Raw genomic sequence first — 21,011 nt, 5'->3', positions numbered from 1 at the left:
AGGGAATGAACAGGACATGGACATGGAAATACATGAGCACGACATGGACGAAGGCGTGAAAAAGACAAGTCGTTAACATGGACAGAATATGGACATGATATGGCCAGGGAGTGAACAGGACATGGACATGGAAAAACATTAACAGGACATGGAGAGGGCGTGTACAGAACATAGACAAGCATGGACAGGACATAGACAGAATATAGACAGGACAATACATGGACAGGACATGGACATGACATGCACAGGACATGAACAGGACATGGATAAGTCATGTACAGCACATGGAAAGGCATAGACAGGACATGAAAAGACATATTCAGGACATGAAAAGGCATAGACAGGACATTACTGTTACTTGAAGGTGCAGAATTACTAGATTTTTGCTGAATTAAGACTATTATCAATGCCCTCCTCCTAATACTCGCAACCTAGTGGTTTAAATATATTATTATTCCAATTTTGACGTCTAATACACTTTGATTTTTTTCCGACATTGGTGTATAAAAGGTTGATATAAAAACATGTCTTCTTCTGGAAAGGTCGCCGACATAATCGACATATTGTCAAAACCCAATTGAAAATGTCAATTGGGTTCTGACAATTTCTTCCAGGTACTTCATACGCGTTTAAATTCAAAATAAATAAGTTTATTCACAGAAACACCGCGAGAGTGGCTACAATTCTTTAGGTTGTACAGTTGGTGCTCTATTCATTCAAACTATAATAGATATCCAAAGAAGTTTTCAAAAATCAACTGTATATAAAGTAAACATCAGGGCCGTGAAATAGGATATACCTGATCAAACTGAACCATCAGAATGTTGAATAATCTTGTATTCGCTCACTTTGGCATCAATTACTGAGATTAAATTCCTACAACTCGGAAAATGAATCGAATTCTGTCCCAAATAACCAACAATACCAAGTCCAAAGAGATCGGAAACAGCGGCGTAATCGAAAATCTCAATTGTTCTCTAATTGATTAGTGGCGGAGAACCATGTAAAACTCCACCTGCCTCCGTATATCCTGCAACAGACGTCTAAGCGAATAAAACAATTAATTACCAGCACAACAAAACGTAGAATCAGGCGAAGAACAATGCCAGGACAATTCATGAGTGAGTCCTGATGGGATTCAACTCGTCCGGGTGTAGTCTCTCCGGAGTCTATAACTCGTTTTTGCCACATCCTATCGCGTGAGGCTTTATCCTGTAATTAGTGAAATGAAATACCCATCGAACGAAACGGAAGGTTTTTATCGAAAAAGGGGAATTAGAAAAGTTTTTAATAGGTCCGTAGGAAAGTTTGTCGAATTGACTTTCGCGCGTGGAGGTGTCTGTCCTTTTTGAGGGTTGTTTAGACTGGTTCAAGGCTTTTTCATTACGTAATGACGTATTAGGTTACCAATCTATGAACAAGATATAACGTTCAATAAACATAGGGCATAAATAAAATGCTATTCTTGACAAAAACGTGTTCAAGAAGTTCTGCAATAATTCAAATGTATACAGGGCTTTTCATGATGAGCGTTAATTAGCCGTTTCTGGCAAACTTTTCAACGGATTAACCTGAAAATTTCACAGTATGCATAAATCAATATGACCTACACGCCTAAAATATTTCAGACGGAGCGGCGTTGTCGCTTCTACTATAAAGTAGCGGCATCTTTGATTTTTCAAATGGAACACCTCGAATATAATATCATATTATGATTAATTATCACTTTGTCAACAAATTCATATACTATTTCTCTATACCTATCTATTACCGTTTAGAAGATATGAATTAATTTCGATATTTTTTTACCAAACATGAACTTTTATGAATGCTGATAATCTTGAACTCTCTTGCACTAAAACGATCAAATTTGAAATGGAGTTGAGTGATACTATGAGGATCTTCACTCCGAGTCATATTTTGATTTGCCTCATGCAGATACTTTGATCTCATGAAAAAATGAGTGGAACTCAATTTTTTCAAATGGAACACCCTGTATATTTCAACATTTTTGAGCTCTACATCCAATTTTAGATTAAATTTGTTCAGATAATACTATTTCTATTTTGAACCGTTTTCGAGATAAACTGTTTCAAACGGAAATTGACATGGTTTCCTTATTCACTCATTTTTGTAAAACAGATTTCGTTTGATGTTTCTCAATTAGTCACAGATAATACAATGAAAAGATAGTTATTAAAATACTCCTCAACCATCGAATGAAACTCCTCTTCAAACAATAGTTTTATTAACGCTGAAATATGAACTGAAAATAATTAACCCATAAATTATTGAGTTAATTTAATCGTCAGTGTATTTCAGAATATGTTCAAACACATCTCCACCTATACTTGAACAAACATGTAATCTCTTCAAAAGATTGTCATGTGTAGCGCTTCTGATCAAGTCTGGAGTCAAACTATTGAAAGCAGTTGTAACTCTCGATTTCATATCTTCCATTGGTGTGATTGGAGTAGAATAAACCATTTTTCAATGAAACCCCACACGAAATAATCTAATGGATTGCCATCTGGTGTTCTAGGAGGCCAACGAAAAGGTCCATTATTACCAATCCATCTGTCTTCGAAGATTTCGGTTAAAGCTTCGCTGACTGAATGAGAATTATGGGGTGGAGCACCATCCATTTGGTACCATACACGTTCTCTTCCTGGTCTATTATTTAAAATCATTTGAATTCCATTCCTCAGTGAATGTTCATATTTTGATGCAATCAAACTATCATCATAAAACTCGATATAAAAAATTGACTCATTCTTCATGGCACAGAATACATTGAATTGTCATCTTTCTTGAAAACCCCTTTGGCGGACAACATGGGGATTTTCTGGCGCCCAATAATGACTGTTGTGTCTATTGAAAACTCCATTTTTGTGAACTTGGCCTCATCTGTCCATATAATATTGTCAAGGAAATGTTCATCCTCTTGAGTCTTGACAAGTAACCATTCAAAGAATTCCACTCTACGAGGTAAATCAGTCTCTTTCAAATGTTGGACCCAGTAGAACTTATAGGGATGCCATTTATGCTTATTAAGAATTCGACAAATTGTCACGTGGGATATACCCATCTCCTTTTCAGCCTCGTGCAGAGAAGCATTTGGAAATGCATGAAAGTATCCCAAAACTATTATACCATTGTCATCATCATCCACTTTAGTCTTCTTACGAATGATTTTTGGACGGAAGGTTCCATTCAACCTACAGTTTTTTAGTAGTCGATTTATCACATTATTATTCGGCTTCGGAAGTTGTGGATATCTTTCATGAAATACTCGGCATGTTTCACTTGCAATTCTATTGCACTCACCATAAATCATTAATGTGTACTGTTGTACGTTAGAGACCAATACCTCAATGTAGGTATACAAATTGTAACTTTTTCTAAGGTACGTACATACCAAATTCGAATTGACTGATCGCTACTTTATAGTAGAAGCGAAAACGCCGCTTCGTCTGAAATATTTTAGGCGTGTAGGTCATATTGATTTATGCATACTGTGAAATTTTCAGGTTGATCCGTTGAATAGTTTGTCAGAAACGGCTAATTAACGCTCATCATGAAAAGCCCTGTAGAGTCGTCCAACAGGGACAAAATGACAATTTGGAAATGTGAAACGCCTTACGCTCGTTATAAACAGAAAATCACTGAGCATAAAAAACATGACAATAATTAGAAATTTTCACAATATAGACTTTTTATTTTCAATACGCGTTTCACTTCACAGTAGTTTCTTCAGGTGAACTGAAACTCTAAACTAATGTATAATGAAATTTGTACAAATTAGAAACTTTAATTAATAAAGATTACTAATTGGTGAACAGGTAGTAGTAAGAATAGGTATCCAGGCGGTATGAAGCAGATAAAATTATTGCTACTAATTATTCGACTAATTCTAGGAAATTATTCCATGAGAATAAATTTAACAGAGATGAGAGACCATCTTCTTATTGGTCGTTCAAGAGGAAACTTACTTATCAACGTTTATTAATTTTCGAAGATTCTGTAGGTAGCACGTCGTGATTAACATAAAGGTCATAGTTATTTTCCAACAGATGGCATTAGTTAAATTAGTTTTATTCAATTATAAACTTCTTTTGTGTTCGGAGATTCTGATTTTGAAATTTCTAAAAGTGCTTTCAATAAAACTTATGGGCATGAGGTACATTTAAGCGTAGATAGACATAAACAGACATAAACAGGAATAGTGAACAAGACGTAAACAAGACATGTCAAGGGCTTTGACAGGACGTAGACAAGACTTCGATAGAACATAGACAGGACATGGGCAGGACATAAACAGGACATGGATAGGATATTGACAGGACTCAGACACGACATTGGCAGGATATGTGCAAGACATTGACAGGACATAAATAGGATATGGACAGGACATACACAGAACTTCAGCAGTATCTGATTCGATAGAACATAGACAAGACTGGGCAGGACGTAAACAGGACATGGATAGGATATTGACAGGACTTGGCAGGATATTGGCAGGATATGGACAGGGCATAGACAGAACATGGACATGACATGGACAGGACATGGGCAGGACATAGACAGGACATTGATATGACAGAGTGGACATGGGCAGGACGCATCTCATGTAACTTTTTTGTAACAGAGATCAACATATTGAAAGTATAGCTCAGAAAACTCCTGCTTGGAATATTCGCAATGCCGAGGTATTTTCTGCATTCAGTATAATGGAAGTAACAGGTAACAAATCATTCTGTTCTTGATATGTTCAACAGGAGGCTTATAGATGATGTTAGTTTTTGAAAATTTACTTAGAACTTATGTAATTCATTTGCTAATTTTGTATTTCTCTGTCAAATCACAAATGTGTTTCTAAGTCGAATTATGAATTATTTATTCATAATTTTTATTTATTTTGCTATTTTCCTCATAATGTTGTGAATAGGGTTTTCACGTTGAATGAATAAATGAAAATAATACAAACACATGATTCAGAAATGAGTGAACCTAAATAATTTATCTCTCAAAATGTTATTTCATGTTACCCTGCCTATGTGAATAAAATAAATAATCAAATGCAAGATATGCTACGAAATCGACCAAAAACAAACTTAGAGGGACTAAAATAGTTTGTTTTATACTTGTGGAATGTAAAATATAGGAACATCAAATCTCTGTTTGCTCTTTAGAATAATAGAATGAATCAATCAAACCATCAGTCGAATCACACAACGTCCGACTCGATTGACCAAAATATATTAAACGTTTGCTGAAGTCTTTCTCCATTTTTTCCTAATTTTCTGCATTACAATTATCATGTTACTATGTGAATGACAACAAATAGTAAAAAATGTTTTGTTTTAAATAGATTTGCCTAATTCTGTCATCTTCCAGTCAATGGACGAAGCAATTTCCGCACATCAGTTTGAGTTATAGCTATCAGCTAGTAGATGTCAGCACCTACACAGAAGTGTATGTTATTAAAATCTGTTATTCTTAATATTGTGTTACAGGGTTTGTATTGATCGGAATGAAAATTGGAGATGTTCCTTCGAAATCACATTACAATGATGCTGCATACTGGAATTTACCAGACGAACTAACCCAAAATATAGAAAGCTTGCACAATCCATATGACAACCCCAGTTTTGAGATTCCTAAAAATGAAGGAGTAATAGAGGAATAATGGAGTTTAGGATCCACGATAACAGATGTCGCAACAAAAAGTGATACACACGTATTTTCTGGAAAATACAGATTTGGATTTTTTTGTTAATAGATTTTTGAGGTGTCTTGTTTGATGATCTTGTAAACTTTTATGATCTATGAATTTCATTGTGGAATGTTTTTTATTTTTCATAACGGACTGTAGAAAGATGCATACCTACTTTTAATGTATAAATAGAATCAATATCAATTAAGGAAGCGCTTTGGTTTATATCGATTTTTAATTGGTTCTAAGAAAAGTAGATGAAAAATGTATTTAATAGGTTTATTCAGTTCTCCTCAATGGTTTCAAAGTTGTATTAAAGCAGTTCCCCATATACTAATTAAATATTGTGAAAAATGAGAAATGTAAATTTCCATGTTTTTTCACCACTTGTATTTGTAACTGAGGTAAGGAAGTTTCATTTCTCATTTTTCATGGTGATCTCCTACCACATTGTTAGCTCTACATCCATCAATTTATTAATTAAATATTGTAATTTTGAATGAATGAGTGAGAAGTAAATTAGCTACAGATGCTTTAAAGAAATATAGTTTTTTGTTTCATATAGAATCTCAATGAGTGTAGCTACTTTTTTCGAATGACATCGATCTGGATATTCCACAAAAGAGTTTCATAAATGTAAATCTGAAGACTGAGCACTAGTGGACATTTCAATTTTGTTGTGTCCTAACAATAATTTGGAAGGTTTTGTCTTTCAGGGCTTTTTCAAAATTCAAAGTTTATTTGTATATGTTGAGCCAAATATCTATTAGTTTTGAATCGGCTTCTATGTGTGTGTCTATTAATTGTGAATCTTTACTGCAATATATCAAATTTTAATAATCAGAAAATAATACTGATTTTCCAAAAAGTTGTAACTCCGAAATGAAATTCATATAAATGAGAAGGAGTAAAGGTCCTAATGTAGATCCCTGCGGTACTCCGGAAACAATTCTTTTAAATAACAGACATATTGTTTCTCATCATTTGAATAATTTTGCAATCATAAAAATGTCATACCTCTAATCAAATAATTTGTTCAACAAAATTTCATGATTAACTGTATCAAAAGCTTTACAGAGGTCTAATGACGGAGTCCACATTGTTTACGCATCATTCTAACTGAATGATAGAGATGATATCCTTTATCACTATCCACTATCCTGTATCACTAAACGTTCGTCCTGTATCACTAGTCATATTGATTCCAAATAAGTCGTAGCAATTCTGATTTAACTCTCTTTATAATTTTGGTTATAATTTCATCAAATCCAAAGTTTTTTTGTACCGAAATCATCAGTTATATCTTTTATCTTATCATAGATGACTGGCTTCAAATAAATTGATTTTGGATAACTCATTCTTATCACAATGTGGCCACAATGGTTATGGATAGTGGACATGACAGGACATAAGAGAATATGACAGGATATTACATGGGGCTAGGCCATGGATAGGACATGGTCGGAACGTAGACAGAACATGAACAGGACATGACAGTACTTTGACAAATAATTGACAGGGCATCGACAGGACCTAAATAGGACAAGGTGCGAACATGAACAGAACATAGACAGGAAATGGATATGACATGGATATGGTTTGAATTTGTTGATTAAGATACAAGGAATAAATGAATTGCAAATATCTCAATAATCTGTTATACATTGCGATCTCAAGAATTTAAGATATAATTGGTAGAACAGAAATCGGTCTATAATTGTTAACATATTTTTTATCTTTTTTGAAAATCGGCAAAACCTTGACAATTTTCGATTTTTTAAGAATCAAATGAAATATTGAAAGGTTTTTGAAGCAGAGGTGGCAATTCTGATTTAACTGTGTAATTTTGGTTGTAATATCAAATCCAGAGGCTTTTCTTGTAATCAAATCATCAATTATATCTTCTATCTTATCATAAGTTACTGGTTTCAAAATTGATTATGGATAAATCATTCTCATTTTTCTCTCGGTGGTCACAATGGTGGTTGATAGTGGACTTGAGAGGACATAAGAAAATATGACAGAATATGACAGGGGGCTAGGCCATGGATATGACATGTCATGAACATGGCATGGGCCTAGGCCATGGATAGGACAGGACAGAACATGGGACGGAACACGGGACATGACAGGACATGGTTGAAACGTAGACAGAACATGAACAGGACATTGACAGGACATGACAGTACTTCGACAGGACATTGACAAATAATTGGCAGGACATGGATAGGACATGAACAGAAAGTAGATAGGAAATGGACATGACATGGGTATGGTTTGGACTTGTTGATTTAGATACAAGGAATAAATGGACTGCAAATATCTCAATAAGCTGTTATACATTGCGCTCTGAAAAATTTAAGATATAATTGGTAAAACAGAAATCGGTCTATAATTGTTAACATTATCTTCTTTACTTCTTTGAATATCGGCAAAACCTTGACAATTTCCGAATTTTGAAGAATCAAAAAGGAAATTGAAGGGTTTTTGAAGCAGAGGTGGCAATTCTGATTCAACTCTATAATTTTGGTTGTAATATTATCAAAACCAGAGACTTTTTTTTGTAATCAAATCATCATTTATATCTTCTATCTTGTAATAAGTTACTGGCTTCAAAATTGATTTTGGATGAATCATTCTCATCTTTCTCTGAGTGGTCACAATGGTGGTTGATAGTCGACATGACAGGACATAAGAAGAATATGACAGAATATGACATGAGGCTAGGCCATGGATATGACATGAGGCTAGGCCATGGACATGACATGGGACAGGACAGAACATGGGACAGGACAGAACATAGGACAGGACAGAACATGGGACAGGACAGAACATGGGACAGGACAGAATATGGGACAGGACAGAACATGGGACAGGACAGAACATGGAACAGGACAGGACATGGTCGAAACGTAGACAGAACATGAGCAGGACATTTTCAGGACATGAAAGTACTTCGACAGTACATTGCCACATAATTGACAGGACATGGATAGGACATGAACAGAACATGGTTTGGACTCGTTGATTTGGATACAAGGAATAAATGGACTGCAAATATCTCAATGAGCTGTTATACAATGCGCTCTCAAGAATTCAAGATTTAATTGGTAAAACAGAAATCGGTCTATAGTTGTTAATATTATGTTATTTGAAAATCGGCAAAACCTTGACAAGTGTCGATTTTTGGAGAATCAAACGAAATATTGAAGGGTTTTTGAAGCAGAGGTGGCAATTCTGATTCAGTTCAGTAGTCGCAATAGTGATTGATAGTTTTTAACCATAATTAACGAAGTGACCATTGAAACTCTCACAAATTTCAGTATTGTTTCATTTGTTTTCTATCAAAATTAGGTGAAAAACAAACAGACGTACAAAAAATCAATTTATTTCATTTACTGTACAAACATTCACAAAAAAATAATTGTTATATCTCTAAATAGGAATTGATTTTCAGACATGAGGTACATATTAAAGTTCTCAGGTTTCCCATCACTTTCTGAGATGAGCGACGAATGACTTTCAACAATATGGCACTCGAAAAAGTGAATCATACAGAGGAATGTTTCTGGAACTAAATGTGTTGCCAATCGCGGTACATCAAACTGAAGAAAGCCAATAAGCCCGAAACACAAATACCTATACCTATGGGTCGCTATCTTGAGTTCTGAACAATAAACTATTTGCATTTCACGGTTTGGTCATTCAATATAATATATATGTTTACAAATTTCTCGACCAACCTCGTACAGGCATTCCAAATTCATTTTTTGTATTATTAATTTTCAAATCAGTATTTTGAAAATAATTTACAGAAATTGTGAAATGTTCCTGAATACCTGTGAAATATTCCAGTAAACAACAAGATAACAATTACAAGAAAATATAAACATGGAGTACCTAATAAATTAACGTAAAGTAAACTTCTCTTGAAATAATTTCTCAGTCATCAAAAAATTATTTTTCAGTAAAATGAGTAGATGAATCACTCCGAATCGAAGAATATATATTTCTCAGTCGCTGAAGACTTCATATATAAAATAAAACAAAAAAATACACTCTCTTGTTTGTATTTTTTGTTTCATTTTGGCGACGAAAAAACACCAACTGTTTATAACTAGTAACATTCTATCAAAAAGAATAAGAGATAATTATGGTAAAAAAATCATGTCACTCTCACTAAAATAAAACCGATAGAGTTAATACAAAACTATAATATTTACCCGTAAAAAATATTTGAAAAATGAAAAGATTTCTGTAATATGTAAAACAGCACAGATGCTAGCCTGACAGAGCTACGAAGGATTCAAGAACGAATTATACAAACTAATTTTTGGCATGTTTTGCACATACTTTGCATTATACCTAGAGTACCTGACACAAAATTCTCAAATAAAAAAATATTTATAAACGATTCGAAAAGTATAAAGAAATGATGACACCATCTTGCTACGTGGATTAAAAGTTTCGCAAGATTTTGTCAGATCTTCTATCGATTAATCAACAAGTTTTCCACAACATCCCCTTTGCGAGTACAGAGATTATCACATGAGGTGCATATTAGATATTTTTCCGAATTTTCAGATGGGATTTTTCGGCTTGATGAATTTCATAAGAGAGTTTCGTTATGTACTAAAACCCTATTGATTTTACCAGACGAATTACAAATTTAATGATTTCAGTTTGTACCTACTCATATTTATCATACTTTCACAGCCTTATGTATAAAAAAATCACATCAAATTTTTATAAATTCATGTGAAATTTTAGACACCGCAATTACATTCTTGAATTGATGAATTTGATCAAACTAATTCGATATATGAACCACATGATGACTCTTTATAACTCTTTACATTTTCGGTAGTATGACACCCAGAAGTACCGGGCCTAACCTAGAGATGGCGGTAGTTGCTTGAAGAATATCACTGTATTAGAAAGTAAACAATCCTTGAAGCATAAGTTTCAAGTTTGAAGACGCTGCGTTGTTTAGTATTTGTTAGGGAACGATTCGGCCAATTTATAAAAATGAAAAAAATTGGTCATCATTATGTGGTACTATACTTTTTTTATTTGAAAGACCTCAGCCCAACCAATATGAAAGCTGAACTGGATTCTACACTGGGTTAGTCTGCTCCTTCCTTTAAAAGAGTGAAATATTGGGAAGCAGAGTTTGAACGAGGCCGTACGAGTTGCCACGACTCTAGAAACGGTGAAAAAAATCCACCAAGCGGTCCTGAATAATCGTTGACTGACGATTATTATTATTATTTATAGGCATGAAAGCTGTAAGCTACCGTTGGGTAATAAGGCCACACAGGCCAGGCCATATGGTTCAAAAGTCACACCAGAATCATTATTCTATGCTCCCAGCACCATCTGCATGAAGGAAGCTTCCAAATGACCTGAATGAAACATGGATTAGACGCAGAAGAGTTTCCGTTAGCTGGCTGCAACCGATTTCTTGGATTTTTATTTATCGATTTATAAAATTAGCTACAAAGATGTGGGTGATATTTTGATTTTTACACAAAATTGTTGTCTATATTTGGGTACGTATGTTCATATTGATATTAACAATTGTTGTATACTATTATTTTGAGATATTTATTGATTGATACTTTCTGATAACCTTAAAAAGTGTAAACGTGTTGGACGTGTAATAAGGCTTGGACCTTATTACCTGCCTATACAAGTATTAAGGCCTGGCCTGATTATCCGGCATGAGTATTTACTTGTATCTGGTACTAAGACCTATCCTAAAAATTTTTATATTTTTTTTATTTTCAGATATGGGTAAGAAAAATCAAGGAATTAGGGCTAAGTGGTCAGAAAACATGATGGAAGAAGCCTTACAACTGTTAAGGCTAGGCCATTCCCAAGACTCTGTGTCACAGCGAAGTGGTATCTCTCGTCGGACATTGAGAAACCACCTAAAAACAGGACATAAGAAAATATGACAGGATATAACATGGGGCTAGGCCATGGATATGACATGGAGCTAGGCCATGGACATGACATGGGCCTAGGCCATCAATGGAGCTAGGCCATGGACATGACATGGGCCTAGGCCATGGATAGGATACGGACAGGACAGAACATGGGACAGGACATGGTCGAAACGTAGACAGAACAAGTACAGGACATTGACAGGACATGACAGTACTTCTATAGGACATGACAGTACTTCGACAGGGCATGACAGTACTTCGACAGGACATTGACACATAATTGACAGGACATGGATAGGACATGAACATAACATAGACAGGAAATGGACATGACATGGATATGGTTTGTACTTGTTGATTTAGATACAAGGAATAAATGGACTGCAAATATCTCAATGAGCTGTTATACATTGCACTCTCAAGAATTTAAGATATAATTGGTAAAACAGAAATCGGTTAATAATTGTTAACATTATCTTTTTTACATTTTTGAAAATCGGCAAAACCTTGACAATTTTTGATTTTTGAAGAATCAAACAAAAAATTGAAGGGTTTTTGAAGCCAAGGTGGCAATTCTGTTTCAAATCTATAATTTTGGTTGTAATATTATCAAATCCAGACATTGAGAAACCACCTAAAAACTGGCTCGAAAAAACGAGTAGGAGCAAAATCCATCCTAACAAAACAACAAGAAAATGACTTAGCGGAAAAAATAATTGAATTCGCACAAAAAGGATTTCCGCTTACTCCTAGGATACTTCGTGGTACCGATCATTTATGAAACGTCACCAAATATTTCTCAGCGGAAAGCACAGCAGCTCAACCCAGCGCGTGCCCAGGAATTGAATAATTTTATTGTTGATGATCATTTTAAAACATTGAATAATCTTTTTGAGCGAACTGGCCTAAAATACAAACCTGGGAACATTTATAACATGGATGAAAAGGGTTGCAGGTTTATGCTACACCATCAGCAGCGAGTGTTGGCTGAGAAAGTATCCAAAGGGGTGCATTTGGTGGGATCAGAACACTAGGAAAATGTACGGTCACGTAATACCACCTATGATTCTATTTGAGAACAGAAGTTGAAACCCACTTTTGCGGATGGGCTTCCAGCAGGTTCTATTGTGCATATAACACCAAAAGGGAGCATGACAACGGAGATTTTTATTAAATGGTTGGACCATTTTCCAAACTTTATGTCTCCCCTCCAACGATCCTTATTTTTGATGGCGCAGCTAGCCATTTAGATATAACTATCGCTGATAAAGCAGGATCTCTACAAATTGAACTTTTGTGTTTAACTAGCAACACTACCCATGAACTTCAGCCAATGGATAAGTCCATATTTCGTTATTTTTAATCTCACTGGGATCAAGAACTCCTGGAATCAATATTCTGATGGAAAAGTAAACAAGTAGAGGTTTTCTGATGTCTTCACTCCTGTTTGGGGAAAGGGTATGACTATCAGCAACAAACAACGTTACCAGCATGAACATATTGAGAACCATGATCCCAATATCCATGATGATGTCAGGAAAGATTTGAATATGGAATACCAGTGGAATTCAGAGGATGAAATCCCACTAGCACGGTTAATTAATTAAGAAGCCCTCAACCCCGGACATGCAGCCTACTAAAAGAGATGTATTCAAGGATGACAGCTCTAAGAAAATTCCTACTTCATCAAAGAAGATTGAGAAGTCAGCTGATTTGCCGACCACTAACAAAGCTGCGGCTACAGAAGTCTGGATGTGGTCAGTTGGCGTCAATTATAATGTGGCTGATATGAGATCCTGTGTATCATGGGGTATCTGGGTGCATGAGGAACGTGTTGGTCTCTCAAATGATGACACAGAAGACTTCACCTGCCCAGAATGCATGCCATGAACTCTTTCGTCTGTTGGGCTTATTGCCTGCCTTGATTATTCACTCCTGTCCTTATAACCTGCCTGTGCTGATAACTTAAACTTTTTTCCTTTTTATTCCTGTTGAGTGTGAACGTTTATTTTGAAGTTCTATATTATTATAATATTATGAAATATATGTATAAGCCAAAGCTTAGATATTCTTATAGTTTACGAAATAAATTAAGTTTTTCACTAACCTGGCCTTATTACCCAACAGTAACTTATATTATCTGAAAATTTGCACATGAGAAAGCTATGTGCAAGATGGGTGCCGCGTTTGCTCACACTAGAACAAAAACAGTAACGCGAAGATGTAGAATTCTTGGGTCTTTTCATTACCATGGATGAAACATGGGTCCATCACTATACACAGGAGACAAAAGAACGATCAAAACAGTGCAATCTAAAGGGAGAATCGGTTCCAAAGGAGGCAAAGACCGTTTCATCTACAGGCATCGGTTTTTTGGGATGCGTGTGGGATAATTTTCATCGACTATCTTAAAAAAGGTAAATCTATCAACGGCGAATATTATGCGAACTCAGTGCGACGTTTGGGTGAAGAAATCAAGCAAAAACGGCCGCATTTGTTGTTTCATCAATCCATTATCGCAATAACCAAAATCAACGAGTTGAAGTTGCACCCCATTCACCAGATCAAGCCTCCTTCATTGATTTTCTGTTTGCAAACTTGAAAAAATAGCTCGGTGGTCAAAGATTTTCCAACGATGAGGAAGTTATATCGGCAGTTAATGGCTATTTTGAGGATCAAGACAGTTATTATTATAAAAACGGTTTCGAACTCAAAGAACATTGCCGGGGAAAAAGTACAGAGCTGCAAAGAGACTATGTTGAAAAATAAATACATTTTTTTTTCAAAATTTTTGTGTTTTCTTTGTTGGGCTAGGTACTTCTAGGACCACCCACGTATAACTGACCGATACTCGATGAAAATTCATTATAACGTATTCAAAAGACACGTTTTATAGCAAGTCGAAATCTCACATTGATGTGTGTTTTTTAAATACATTTTCGATGGCGTATATATTTAAAAAATAAGGATCAAGTGAGGATATATTAGAAGCAGGCTACAGAACAAACTGTACCTAATTCCAAAATTATTGCATAAATCTGATTGTGCATAGCCCCTTTTTTCATTTATATACACTGCATTCACAATGGAATAGATCAAAGTAAACAATACTAGACTGTTGTATCTTTTCAAAAAGTGAAATGCGTCTTAACACAATATACAGTAAATAAAATCATCCTCAGGAATTTAAATAAGTAGCTTTCATGTTCATATCACTGCAAGCTGAATTAATTCCCCTAGAGATAAAAGTTCAATTGAAGTGTATTCATTCATCGAAAATCTAGTGTTGAAATTGATTATTACTTTTTTTTTCTAATCGAAATAAAAATAAGACAGGAGTAATATCAAAAATTATCGAAAAGATGACTTATATTTGAATAGTACAGCAACAAACTTGCATTCATCACAACAAAACCTCTTTGTTATATTTCATCTGAAAAATTCGGAGAAATGTCCCACCAGAAATTTCACGCCACATTTCTGTATGCTACAATTGAATTATTTTGAACTCATATATAACTTTTCCTTAAGGAATTTGGTCCCGAACTTGGTGATAGAGATGAACCAACAAATGGTTTCTTCAACACCAATAAATTATCAGAAAGCAGGAGAACTAACTTAAAAACTAGAGGAAATAGAAATGTTCTGAAATATCTCTTCGTTTCATCTATTTATGATGAGTATTTATAACTGAAGGAGTTAAACTGATGAATTTCAGAACTGAAAAAAGATTTCATCCGAACATGTACTAATGTTACGAAAACATCAGGATTTCTCAACTGAATTTGAAAAGGATAATGGATTTGTATGATATCATTGACCTACCACATATTTAGCAGATGGAGATATATCAATTTTCATTCTATTTTCTGCAAATTGATCCCGATAATTTACTTTTCAGTTTTCCTCTAGGTAAATGCCCCTAGCTTGCAACCTGGTATATCTATAATCGAAAAATAATCCTATTACTGACAGAAACAATTTTCATTACAAGTCTAGTGACTAACATTCACATATCACATTCAGGTAATACAAGTTACATCGAACACCAATGGTAGATCCACTGAGGATATTGAATAGATATGCTGGATATCTCTGGAAGCAGTCGACAAATCTCATGAGTGATATCTGCAAAAAAATTGATTGAAAACAAATGTTCACCTTCGAGATATCTTAAAAATTTTTTTCATTGTTCTGAAGTAAAGAAGAACCCTTCGTTGATTCAGTCTTCAATATAAGTGTACCCACTCATTGGAATGATAAACTTTATTTGTGAAATTATAAAACAACAATAAAAATTAAATGGCGCTCCGGGGCGACTTCATTGATTCCAATGGCGCATTTGCTTTTTCAGCTGCAGGAAAACCCGGAAAAACCTGCAGCACCCCATCATCTGAAGATCTTGAATCTGCCAATGTCCTCTCTCTGATAAAACAAAATGTAGGATGTCTACAGAGGCTCCAATAAATTCAATACATCGCCAGAACATTTCGTGGCACGACTATCGTCACACTTAATAATGATCAAATTCAACGCCAGAAACACATAATAGTGGTCTGCTGGATTGAAGTGTTCATCTATTTCGAACCTTCGAAAGAGTTTGGTGCTTTCATAAGAGGTTGAGTCTTGCTTGAAAATCATCAGTGTTATTATTAGATTGACTGGTGTCTCAGCTATACTTGTTTCCTTATAACAGTCAGTTAGTTTGGTGCATGTTTGGCAATACAGTTGATCATCTGAAAGTTCCACTTTCAGATGATTTCAACGATAAGCTTTGCACGGACTAGTTATCAGTCATATTAGGAAATGCTAGTTGAAGTGTCAGAAATTCACATACGTATTTGCTACCCCTTGAACATTTACTACAAAGTAAACAAGTGAAGATTTTTCCAGCAAAAGAATTACGAACACAACTATATAGTTGATGAATAGGAAAACAATTTAAGTTTTTTGAATTTGAGAATTTTGGGATAATCTTAGAGAAAATATATTAAAATATTACGTTTATCAAACACATTACTGCGGCACATTTCTGAACATCATATAAATATAGTCGACGCAGGCGTCGTCACAAAACTCTTGAGCGTGTCACTACCTGAGTTGTGGGCTGATTGAAACGTCAGTATAGTAAAATTGGCTTGAGAGTAGAAGCCTGGACGTTGAACAACTGAAAACAACAAACGCAGTTGGATCTCCACGTTGCTGGTAATTTTTGCGTGTCATCGCTTTTGTTCATACTACTAGCCTCTCTGTTTGTTAGAGAGTATAAATTTCCATTGCTTACTAGTATTTTTCTGTTCTCGAATTTGATGCCAATACGTGTTGGAGGAGAGCACCCTTCACTGCCAGTTTATGATCATGTTTGCGTGTGTGTATTCGCCTATTGGTCTGGCCGATGTAAGTCTTGTCACAGTACTAACATGTTACTTTTTAAACTCCTTGGGACTCCAGTGGAATCTGACCCTTTGCATCACGGAGAATGGACCTTATTATACGTTCTGGTATGAATGATGTTGCTATTTTGTGTTGGCGGAGATTTCTGCTGAGTTTGTTCGTGGTTCCTTTAATATATGGCAGTATTGTTGTTATGGCCGGTGTTTCTAGGGTTTACTGCTGCCTGTGTGTGATCTTGGGAGCCACTTTTATAATTTTCTCTGAGTAGCCACTCATTCGTATAGTTAGTTGTCTTGATGGTGTTCAGTTCTTGTTGTCTACCGGCCTCTTCGAACGTGTACTTGGTGTTTTTTCCACCGAGTCAATTTGTTTTGGGTGGTGATGTGACTTTGCGTTAAGGTATAGATATATATGTTCTGGTGTCATCCTTCACATGCTGAAGTGCCATGCCATACATCTGTTCGTCTTTGACCTTATAACGACGTTTCGGCAAGATCCTACTTATCATATTCATGTGCTCTGGTTCGATGAGTTGACACAACTCCTCCTGAGTTCACTTCACTACTCTTAGCATCTTTGTGGCACCAACTCTGTTTTTCCGACAGTTTGTGCTGATACTTGTCGTGGAGAAAATTTCTCACCAAAGTTATTCCGTCTACGGGCGGTGCATTCTCTCCGTCATCTTGCAGATTTGTCCATTTGTCTATCCCTAATTCCATACCTACACGAGAATTATTTCATCAAAAAAGAGATATAAAGTTCAAGGTTATCTATATCAAATGAATGGGTGACCTTATGGTTTCGATTTCTGTGGGTGCCACAGTTGTATCCTTAAGTTTTATCATCATTCTTATCACTATCGTGATCGGGAAGTCAATGTGATCTTACGGACGGGGCCGCCGGACTCCAGGTCAGTGGCATAAATAAGTAAGGTGAGGGTAACCAAAACCCCCCAAAAGCCTTGCGCCAGCCTACCCGAGCTAAGGTGTAAAGAATCGTGCCGACAGCTGAATGACCGCAGGGTGATATGCGGTCACGAACGACCCCTTGGGGAACTGGGGAAACCTCATTGTAATCAGCCTACCTCTGGTAATGCGGAGCTCTGCCAGAGGTGACCAACTCTTCCCTTACTACTCGTGGGAACACACATGAGTGAAACAACACAAAAACAGAAACAACAAAAACAAAAACCAATCCCAAGTCTGGACAGAAGTGCTCACCTCAATCTAAGGCGGTGGCTGGGGATCAACAGAAATGTCCACCCCAATCTACCGCTTGGAATTAGGCTGGACATAGCAGAGCACCTTCAACAGCAAGGGCAGTTCCTGCAGCGGGCGTCAAGATCTCCGCCTTGAATAAAGGCAAGGAACCGGCTGTCCCTACAGGAAAGCTCCCTCACTTGTGCACCTCCACGGAGGGAACCCCAAGAAGGTTGAAGAAGCCGCGCAACGACAGTAATATCGCTGCACCTTCCAAAACCTTCACGGAGGCCACCGTGAGACACCTCAAGGTTACCAAAGATAGTGTGTGTTCGGCGAGTCTTGGTCTACACCTGCCAATATAAAAGAGATGTCTTCTAGTAATCTATTCACCTTCCTGGAAAGGACAGGATGGACGATGACCTAGGAGGCGACTCCTCGGGAGGGTTACAATGGGTTACATGTGGCCTAAGTGCTGTGAGCCTACACTCACCCTCCCTACTCTACAGATACCAGATACAGATTTGTGTGTGTTGTAACATCCGTTGTCGTATTTCGAAACGGGTTACTTTGTTACTTAGGAACTAAATTATGGGCTGCCGGAACTCAGCGGAGAGGGATGGTGGGTGAATAAAAGTCCACTTGGAGGATAAGTGTATTGTTTCTTTAAACACGCCAAGCTTATGGTGATTTCAGGCTTATGGCCCAGAAGTATACTTTTGGGTAAATGTAAGCAACTTATGATCAAACTTAAGGTGTCGTAAATACTTGGTTTATTCTAGAATTCGCAATTTGTGCCGCAATGTTGATTCGAGGTCGTGCGGGAGGGTGTAATACATAACAGGAAAGACCTTACATGCATGGGATATGGGAGAATAGTCTCCAGCAGCACGATCCAACCCCTGTACGCAGTTCACTCAGGCAATGATCTTTACCATGCAAATAACTTGCTCCTCGGAAGACCGTAATCAGAGATATAAGGGGTGTAGTGGTCTAGCCTTGCGAGAGATACACCAGGATATAGTTCACAATATCGACTTGAGGTGGTAATAAGAAGGCCTAAAATAAGGTTAAGGTTTAGAAGGATATACCCTTCAGGGTATTTTCGGGAAGTGGGTTCTTACCGTAGTTGTTGTGTGGCCTCAAGATTGGACAAGAGAACGGTTACTTAATAAAAATCCCCAATACTGTGGGCAAGTTATTCCTTTAGATAACCCAAATATAGTTATTCCCGTATTGAATATTTTGGTTTCTTCAAATCCACAAAGTGATGAGCTCAAAATTCTTGCTCCAGAGAAGATAACCAAACTCAACTCACATTCCCAGAGAATTATTTTCCTTTCCTTTTTTCCCTATCAACGTTATTCAAGGTCGAATTATTCTGATTGTCTTTAGACACAAAAAACTGAACTGCATTTTGGGAACCGTAACAGTGTATATGTTGTGAATAAATGAGACGATGTAAATATTTCAATTACAAACTCACCTCAACTCACTTAGTCGAAGTCGATGGGAGAAAATCGACTTTCTCGACTGGGATACAAAGTCGCTTCCAGAAAACTCGGACGGCTCGGTACAGTTCCAACATGCAGACTAACTTCGTCGTCAGAAACATTATAATGGCTAAACAGATCTTCTTGGGGTTCAATTCCGACAGCCGGAGGATTGAAAGCTCTCTGGCGACCGTTCTTAATTCTATGCTCCAGCCCCTCCCTGCTATGGATGAACGACAACAGCTGGAAATCTTGACCGACGTGGTTCTCCAACCTCTCCACGATGTCCCAGAACGTCGGCCTGTCGTTGGGTCTCCACATCCAACAACTGCGCATGATTTCGTAGAGGAGGTCGGAACATTCTGCTGGACGTTCCAGGCGTCCCCTCGAAGTTGTGAATTGTAGAACTTGTTCGTTGGAAAGACCTTGAAAAAGAAAGATTTTTTGTCAGAGTTAGTATATAGGAGGGGTTGAGAATGTCAAAAAGTTTGGGCACCGTCCTGTAGCGTCACTGGATACATACGTTGAGATACCGAGAATTTTATGAAATGAAAAGCCTAGCAAAATGGTTGAACCAGGTACAATATCTAGTTAACTGATAGATGAATCAAAACCGAGGAACCAATATTGTTGATGAGACTCGACACAAATGCACAAAAATTTACTTTTGCCGTCCGAAAAAACCAAGTGTACGTATCTCCCTCACACGGTATCAGAGTGAACTCAAGTGACGTTGAGATGGAGACATTGTTCTCGTGCCCTCCGATTTTGTTTGATAAACTCTTTCGTTCCTTCAATTTTTCAATATGGCCGCTGTGACAACCAACCCGTGAGACAACCATACCCGGTCTCCCCTACCTGAGACAATGTGGATATGCTTATTTGAAAACCGGTGAGTACGCTAGATCAATTTGATCATTTGACAGATCACATTCGCAACGCTTATGCTTATGAATTTCCAATGATTCCAAATTATTTTTTACCGCAAACGGGTCGAAATATTCAAAATAGCGGACAACAATGTGACTACCAGCGGCGGCTCGTCAGAGGAGGCAAGGGAGGCTTAGCCTCCCCATAAAATTTGAGGCTATTCATCGCAATAAATTGAAAGATATTGACGAATAATTTTGATTATTATTTTCTGAAAATGCTTGGGTATCATTACTTTACCATTAATTTTTAATATAAATACATAATATGCACGAGAAAACACTATCGCTCACTACGTAGTACGTATCACACTGTGTCCTGCATCAAT

At 36.6% G+C, this 21,011-nt stretch overlaps 2 protein-coding genes across 3 annotated transcripts in view; one reads left to right on the top strand and one right to left on the bottom strand.

Annotated features, from left to right (window-relative positions):
• The window catches only part of Rh50 (Rhesus blood group-associated glycoprotein Rh50), a 111,230-nt gene extending 101,842 nt beyond the window's left edge, over positions 1-9,388 (top strand). Inside the window, exon 7 of the mRNA XM_023174353.2 lies at positions 5,517-9,388. Within this exon, the coding sequence (XP_023030121.2) occupies positions 5,517-5,689 (173 nt within the window). The 3' untranslated portion in view covers positions 5,690-9,388. The remainder of the gene's footprint in view (positions 1-5,516) is intronic.
• LOC111518030 (insulin-like receptor) overlaps positions 9,089-21,011 on the bottom strand; it is a 111,192-nt gene continuing 99,269 nt past the window's right edge. Inside the window, exons 7-8 of one of the 2 annotated variants that reach the window (XM_023174351.2) lie at positions 19,747-20,178; positions 9,089-15,795 (exon numbers count right to left, since the gene is read on the bottom strand). In XM_023174351.2, the coding sequence (XP_023030119.2) occupies positions 19,757-20,178 (422 nt within the window). In that variant the 3' untranslated portion in view covers positions 9,089-15,795; positions 19,747-19,756. Of the gene's footprint in view, positions 15,796-17,345; positions 17,783-19,746; positions 20,179-21,011 lie in introns of those variants that run through there. The other variant, XM_074183175.1, reaches the window with a different exon arrangement.

The sequence above is a fragment of the Leptinotarsa decemlineata genome, unplaced genomic scaffold (genome assembly GCF_025532065.1).
Source record: "Leptinotarsa decemlineata unplaced genomic scaffold, Ldec_3_MD MMD2_tig00026336_RagTag_RagTag, whole genome shotgun sequence".
Lineage (NCBI taxonomy): Eukaryota > Metazoa > Arthropoda > Insecta > Coleoptera > Chrysomelidae > Leptinotarsa > Leptinotarsa decemlineata.
Note: the sequence above shows the minus strand (reverse complement) of the source record. Positions and strands in the feature narration are given on the sequence as shown.